This window comes from Nerophis lumbriciformis, linkage group LG06 (assembly GCF_033978685.3).
Source record: "Nerophis lumbriciformis linkage group LG06, RoL_Nlum_v2.1, whole genome shotgun sequence".
NCBI classification, from domain to species: Eukaryota; Metazoa; Chordata; class Actinopteri; order Syngnathiformes; family Syngnathidae; genus Nerophis; species Nerophis lumbriciformis.
The window spans coordinates 2750357-2758450 of record NC_084553.2 but is presented as its reverse complement, the minus strand read 5'-3'; the positions used below and the strand labels follow the sequence as shown (position 1 = coordinate 2758450).

General features: G+C 35.0%; 1 protein-coding gene across 1 annotated transcript in view; it reads right to left on the bottom strand.

Annotated features, from left to right (window-relative positions):
* LOC133608419 (uncharacterized) overlaps positions 1-6202 on the bottom strand; it is a 6782-nt gene extending 580 nt beyond the window's left edge. Inside the window, exons 1-2 of the mRNA XM_061963636.1 lie at positions 5904-6202; positions 1-567 (exon numbers count right to left, since the gene is read on the bottom strand). The exon at positions 1-567 is cut by the window's left edge and continues 580 nt beyond it. Of these exons, the coding sequence (XP_061819620.1) occupies positions 1-567; positions 5904-6014 (678 nt within the window). The 5' untranslated portion in view covers positions 6015-6202. The remainder of the gene's footprint in view (positions 568-5903) is intronic.
* Positions 6203-8094: the final 1892 nt, after the last annotated feature.

Here is an 8094-nt window from a genome sequence, read left to right as displayed (position 1 = left end):
GACTGTGCATGAGAACGGTTTCTCTCCAGTGTGTATTCTTGTGTGCGTGACCAAATGTGCCTTTTCATAGAATCCTTGGCAGCAGAATGAGCAGATAAAAGGTTTCTCACCTGTGTGGTATCTCGCGTGTCTTTTCAGATTCTTTTTATGGCCAAAAGTTTTGTCACACTGAGAGCATTTCCAGCGAGTGTTGTCAGCTTTAGAGTCTTCATCATCGTCAGTGTCAGCAGAGTGAGACGTCGTCTCGTCGCTCTCTGGAAGTGGAGCTAAGTCGGCTTGTGATCCTCCACCATCACCTTCTCTTGTCATGTGTCGAGTCCAGCTGCTGCTTGGAGGCTCCGCCCCTCTCTTCTTCTCCTCACCTTCACCTCTGACCTCATCTTCTTCACTCTTCACCACAACGCAAGTCACCGGGAACTCCTCCAGTTCTTCAGGATGTTCCCCCTTCTGGCTGACGCTGTAATCATCCTCTTCTTCTTTAATGTGGGGGGGCTGTGGCTCCTCCTGGTCAAGGTGATGGGGACTGTCAGCAGGTCTGATCTCAACAACGCCCGGCATTTTTGCCGGCTGTAAAAAAAAGTCATCTGTTAATAATCAAGTTAGTAAAACACGCGAGAGTAAATCCTGGTGTGTACTCTCGTATCACAGTTGCGATGCCTCCCCCTTGCGAACCCTCCGCAGACCCTGCAGGCACCTCCCAAATATCTCAGATTGGCGTCATGGCAACATAAATTGCAGAGCTGTGATTGGTCAGCTTGTTGAACACATCATTTCCGGGGTTTCCTGCCCCGCAAAATAAAAAATAAAACAACTCCAACCTCCATTTCCGAACCAATGCAACACATTGAGGAACGTTTAGGCCAGGAAATTCACTTTATTTCTTGTTTTATCCTTTTTATTTATTTGTTACATTTTAGTATTTTACATGAGATATTCTGCACTTCTTTTAAGGTATATTTTATTACTGTATTTGATTCATCCTTCCATATTACCATGACACTCATGTGTTGTGTTATCACTTTATGTTGTTGTGTTATGGCTTTATGTTGTTGTGTTATGATGTTATGTTGTTGTGTCATGGCTTTGTGTTATTGTGTTTAGTCCTCTAGTTGTTGTGTTATGGCTTTATGTTATTATGTTATGACGTTATGTTGTTGTGTTATGGCTTTATGTTATTGTATTTAGTCCTCTGGTTATTGTGTTATGGCTTTATGTTGTTGTGTTATGGCTTTATTTGTTGTGTTTAGTCCTCTGGTTGTTGTGTTATGGCTTTATGTTTTGTGTTATGGCTTTATGTTGTTGTGTTTAGTCCTCTGGTTATTGTGTTATGGCTATATGTTGTTGTGTCATGGCTTTATGTTATTGTATTTAGTCCTCTGGTTATTGTGTTATGGCTTTATGTTGTTGTGTTATGGCTTTATGTTGTTGTGTTATGGCTTTATTTGTTGTGTTTAGTCCTCTGGTTGTTGTGTTATGGCTTATTGTTGTTGTGTTATGGCTTTATGTTGTTGTGTTATGGCTTTATGTTATTGTGTTTAGTCCTCTGGTTATTGTGTTATGGCTTTATGTTGTTGTGTTATGGCTTTATTTGTTGTGTTTAGTCCTCTGGTTATTGTGTTATGGCTTTATGTTGCTGTGTTATGGGTTATTGTTGTTGTGTTATGGCTTTATGTTGTTGTGTTTAGTCCTCTGGTTATTGTGTTATGGCTATATGTTGTTGTGTTATGGCTTTATTTGTTGTGTTTAGTCCTCTGGTTGTTGTGTTATGGCTTTATTTGTTGTGTTTAGTCCTCTGGTTATTGTGTTATGGCTTTATGTTTTGTGTTATGGCTTTATGTTGTTGTGTTTAGTCCTCTGGTTATTGTGTTATGGCTATATGTTGTTGTGTCATGGCTTTATGTTATTGTATTTAGTCCTCTGGTTATTGTGTTATGGCTTTATGTTGTTGTGTTATGGCTTTATGTTGTTGTGTTATGGCTTTATTTGTTGTGTTTAGTCCTCTGGTTGTTGTGTTATGGCTTATTGTTGTTGTGTTATGGCTTTATGTTGTTGTGTTATGGCTTTATGTTATTGTGTTTAGTCCTCTGGTTATTGTGTTATGGCTTTATGTTGTTGTGTTATGGCTTTATTTGTTGTGTTTAGTCCTCTGGTTATTGTGTTATGGCTTTATGTTGCTGTGTTATGGGTTATTGTTGTTGTGTTATGGCTTTATGTTGTTGTGTTTAGTCCTCTGGTTATTGTGTTATGGCTATATGTTGTTGTGTTATGGCTTTATTTGTTGTGTTTAGTCCTCTGGTTGTTGTGTTATGGCTTTATTTGTTGTGTTTAGTCCTCTGGTTATTGTGTTATGGCTTTATGTTTTGTGTTATGGCTTTATGTTGTTGTGTTTAGTCCTCTGGTTATTGTGTTATGGCTTTATGTTGTTGTGTTATGGCTTTATGTTATTGTGTTTAGTCCTCTGGTTATTGTGTTATGGCTTTATGTTGTTGTGTTATGGCTTTATTTGTTGTGTTTAGTCCTCTGGTTATTGTGTTATGGCGTTATGTTGTTGTATTATGGCTTTATTTGTTGTGTTTAGTCCTCTGGTTATTGTGTTATGGCTTTATGTTGTTGTGTTATGGCTTTATGTTATTGTGTTTAGTCCTCTGGTTATTGTGTTATGGCTTTATGTTGTTGTGTTATGGCTTAATTTGTTGTGTTTAGTCCTCTGGTTATTGTGTTATGGCTTTATGTTGTTGTGTTATGGCTTATTGTTGTTGTGTTATGGCTTTATGTTGTTGTGTTATGGCTTTATGTTGTTGTGTTATGGCTTTATTTGTTGTGTTTAGTCCTCTGGTTATTGTGTTATGGGTTTATGTTGTTGTGTTTAGTCCTCTGGTTATTGTGTTATGGCTTTATGTTGTGCTATGGCTTTATTTGTTGTGTTTAGTCCTTTTGGTTGTTGTGTTATGGCTTTATGTTTTGTGTTATGGCTTTACGTTGTTGTGTTTAGTCCTCTGGTTATTGTGTTATGGCTATATGTTGTTGTATTATGGCTTTATTTGTTGTGTTTAGTCCTCTGGTTGTTGTGTTATGGCTTTATGTCATTATGCTTTGTCCTCTGGTTATTGTGTCATGACTTTATGTTGTTGTGTTATGGCTTTATGTTGTTGTGTTATGGCTTATTGTTGTTGTGTTATGGCTTTATGTTGTTGTGTTATGGCTTTATGTTATTGTGTTTAGTCCTCTGGTTATTGTGTTATGGCGTTATGTTGTTATGTTATGGCTTTATTTGTTGTGTTTAGTCCTCTGGTTATTGTGTTATGGCTTTATGTTGCTGTGTTATGGGTTATTGTTGTTGTGTTATGGCTTTATGTTGTTGTGTTTAGTCCTCTGGTTATTGTGTTATGGCTATATGTTGTTGTGTTATGGCTTTATTTGTTGTGTTTAGTCCTCTGGTTATTGTGTTATGGCTTTATGTTTTGTGTTATGGCTTTATGTTGTTGTGTTTAGTCCTCTGGTTATTGTGTTATGGCTTTATGTTGTTGTGTTATGGCTTTATGTTATTGTGTTTAGTCCTCTGGTTATTGTGTTATGGCTTTATGTTGTTGTGTTATGGCTTTATTTGTTGTGTTTAGTCCTCTGGTTATTGTGTTATGGCTTTATGTTGTTGTATTATGGCTTTATTTGTTGTGTTTAGTCCTCTGGTTATTGTGTTATGGCTTTATGTTGTTGTGTTATGGCTTTATGTTATTGTGTTTAGTCCTCTGGTTATTGTGTTATGGCTTTATGTTGTTGTGTTATGGCTTTATGTTATTGTGTTTAGTCCTCTGGTTATTGTGTTATGGCTTTATGTTGTTGTGTTATGGCTTAATTTGTTGTGTTTAGTCCTCTGGTTATTGTGTTATGGCTTTATGTTGTTGTGTTATGGCTTATTGTTGTTGTGTTATGGCTTTATGTCGTTGTGTTATGGCTTTATGTTGTTGTATTATGGCTTTATTTGTTGTGTTTAGTCCTCTGGTTATTGTGTTATGGCTTTATGTTGTTGTGTTATGGCTTATTGTTGTTGTGTTATGGCTTTATGTTATTGTGTTTAGTCCTCTGGTTATTGTGTTATGGCGTTATGTTGTTGTGTTATGGCTTTATTTGTTGTGTTTAGTCCTCTGGTTGTTGTGTTATGGCTTTATGTTGTTGTGTTATGGCTTTATGGTATTGTGTTATGGCTTTATTTGTTGTGTTTAGTCCTCTGGTTGTTGTGTTATGGCTTTATGTTGTTTTGTTGTGGCTTTATATTATTGTGTTGTGGCGTTTGTATTTGTCATGGCTTTTCATAGCTGTTTCTTTTAATGCGAGCAGTAGCAGATCAAATCACTGCTCATTTAACCTGAAGAGATTTGGTTGCACTTATTTTTTTTAAATATATTTTATTATTTCTATGTCAACAACAACAACAGTAAAAGTAGCAAGTAAATCTAATGAAGAGATGTTGGTTGGACTTTATTGTTTATATGAATATTATAGTACAGTACATTATTGTTTATATGAATATTATAGTACAGTACATTATAGTTTATATGAATATTATAGTACAGTACATTATTGTTTATATGAATATTATAGTACAGTACATTATAGTTTATATGAATATTATAGTACAGCACATTATAGTTTATATGAATATTATAGTACAGCACATTATTGTTTATATGAATATTATAGTACAGCACATTATTGTTTATATGAATATTATAGTACAGTACATTATAGTATATATGAATATTATAGTACAGCACATTATTGTTTATATGAATGTTATAGTACAGTACATTATTGTTTATATGAATATTATAGTACAGCACATTATTGTTTATATGAATATTATAGTACAGTACATTATTGTTTATATGAATATTATAGTACAGTACATTATTGTTTATATGAATATTATAGTACAGCACATTATTGTTTATATGAATATTATAGTACAGTACATTATTGTTTATATGAATATTATAGTACAGCACATTATTGTTTATATGAATATTATAGTACAGTACATTATAGTTTATATGAATATTATAGTACAGTACATTATTGTTTGTATGAATATTATAGTACAGTACATTATAGTTTATATGAATGTTATATCCATCCATCCATCCATCCATAGTACAGCACTTTATTGTTTATATGAATATTATAGTACAGTACATTATAGTTTATATGAATATTATAGTACAGTACATTATAGTTTATATGAATATTATAGTACAGCACATTATTGTTTATATGAATATTATAGTACAGTACATTATAGTTTATATGAATATTATAGTACAGTACATTATAGTTTATATGAATATTATAGTACAGTGCATTATAGTTTATATGAATATTATAGTACAGTACATTATAGTATATATGAATATTATAGTACAGTACATTATTGTTTATATGAATATTATAGTATAGTACATTATAGTTTATATGAATATTATAGTACAGCACATTATTGTTTATATGAATATTATAGTACAGTACATTATAGTTTATATGAATATTATAGTACAATACATTATAGTTTATATGAATATTATAGTACAGTACATTATTGTCTTATGTTGAAAAACAAAAGTAAAAATATCAGGTCAACTTTTATTGAAAATGTGAGCAGAAAAAGTTTCTTCTTGTGAATTGAAGTTGAAGTGTTGGTTGAACTTGATTCACATGCCATGTGAATGTCCATCCATCCATCCATTTTCTACCGCTTGTCCCTGCATTGTTCATTCATTGTTTGTTTTAACAGCATAGCAACAAAGCAGATTTTACTCACAAGGCAAAGGATTGTCCTATAAAATATTCTAAGTAGGAATATTGTTTGTGTTCCAATAGTAAACATGCTTGAAGTAAACAAGTAAACAAACCTGTTCTCTGTGCAGTTGACGTTGATATTTTCTTCCTCCTCCTATTCTGCTTTCGTTCTTTCCAACACTACAAATATTTCTTGCACAGCAGCAGTTTTGTATTGAACTCATTTTCTCACCGTTGCTATTAGCAACGTGTTGCTAACATGTAGCAACATGAGACTTGTCAACGTTCACCGAGACGAGTTCATCCTAACATCAATTAACGCACAACTTGTGACGAAGACGACACAAAAAGCGGCTAAAAAATCTCATGTTGCTAACTTCTCCCAATCCTTTTGTTGCAGCCTCACCGAGAACCTAGAGCACAAATGGCGATGTGCGCATGCGCTGTATTTGACGCTGACTTCCGTTTATGTTGACATGAGAATTTTTTTTTTCTAAAACAACGACTACCTGCTTACATACAAGAAGAAGTCTAGAACTGAGAACAATGTGGTTTTTTAATGTACTATTTTTATTTATTTGAATAACAGTCTAATTCTTGCCGCTTTGCAAAGTGTCAAACACACCACAGGTGCCACACTGACCTCTAGTGGACTTCTTTCGGAACTACATTTTAAAATTCTTGTTTTTTTTCCCCACCTGGCGACATAATACAGACAATTTAACAATTCCAATAACGATAATCAAGTATTTTCATATAATAACAAGAAGTAACACATACACATAAAAGAGTAACAAAAAATAAAGATAAAATATAAATAAATAAAAGAAGGAACATGACATGTGCAAGGAATAAAAGCAAATACAACTAAAAGTTAAAGTTAAAGTTAAAGTAGCAATGATTGTCACACACACACTAGGTGTGGCGAGATTATTCTCTGCATTTGACCCATCACCCTTGATCACCCCCTGGGAGGTGAGGGGAGCAGTGGGCAGCAGCGGTGGCCGCGCCCGGGAATCATTTTGGTGATTTAACCCCCAATTCCAACCCTTGATGCTGAGTGCCAAGCAGGGAGGTAATGGGTCCCATTTTTATAGTCTTTGGTATGACTCGGCCGGGGTTTGAACTCACAACCTACCGATCTCAGGGCGGACACTCTAACCACTAGGCCACTGAGTAGGGATATACATTTATATTTTCTTTGATGCTGATTGTATTTATGGTTGTTTTTTTTGTTTTTTTAAGTTGGGAGGTTAAGGTGGCCTTTTTTGTTTTCCTTTGTCCTTATTGTACTTTTTTTTTAGTTCAGAAAAAAACAAAAATAAATTAAAGCTGCAAGCAGCGTTGGTCGGGCCCGCGTATTTGGCAGGTGCTAGTCCTAAGTGTCCCAATACTTTTGTCAAGTTTTAGTCCCAAGTGTCCCAATACTTTTGTCAAGTTGTAGTCTTAAGTGTCCCAATACTTTTGGCCAGTGTAGGTGTCCCAATACTTTTGTCCAGTGGTAGTCCTAAGTGTCCCAATACTTTTGTCCAGTTTTAGTCCTAAGTGTCCCAATACTTTTGTCAAGTAGTTGCCATAAGTGTCCCAATACTTTTGTCCAGTGTAAGTGTCCCAATACTTTTGTCCAGTTTTCGTCCTAAGTGTCGCAATACTTTTGTTCAGTGGTATTCCTAAGTGTCCCAATATTTTTTTCCAGTGTAAGTGTCCCAATACTTTTGTTCAGTTTTCGTCATACGTGTCCCAATACTTTTGTCTACTTTTAGTCCGAATTGTCCCAGTACTTTTGTGTAGTGTACCTACCTTGTCTGCATTGTGTGGGCACGCTGGTGCTTCCTGCTTTTAAGCAGCCTTCTTGAAAAAACAGCAGCATCAGCGCAGCGGCTCTTTGAAGGGTCATAAAATCAAAACCGGAGCCGGTATTAAAACTCTTTCGATAACTTTTAATCAGAAGGGTTCAATCTCTCTCCTGTGTTAGTTTGAAGCCGAAACGACAAACACGCTCAGAGGAGATAATGTTTGAAGAAAGGTGACCGGTTTTTACAAAAATGTTGTGTTGAAGGGGGAATAGCAAACTTCCTGTAGATTTTTGCTGGGGGTTGTCAATTTATGAAATGTAGGTCTAAGTCAGACCTACGGAGAGGTTTTTGTTTCATGTCTCTCCGACCTTCCCAGTGGGAGTTACAGGCAGTTTTGTCATTTTCTTCTTCCGAGGAGCAGTTTTTTCTGCGTTTTATTCAAAAATTGCGCTAGAGCGCAATTTTGAGATTTAAGTTAAAGTAGCAATGATTGTCACACACACACTAG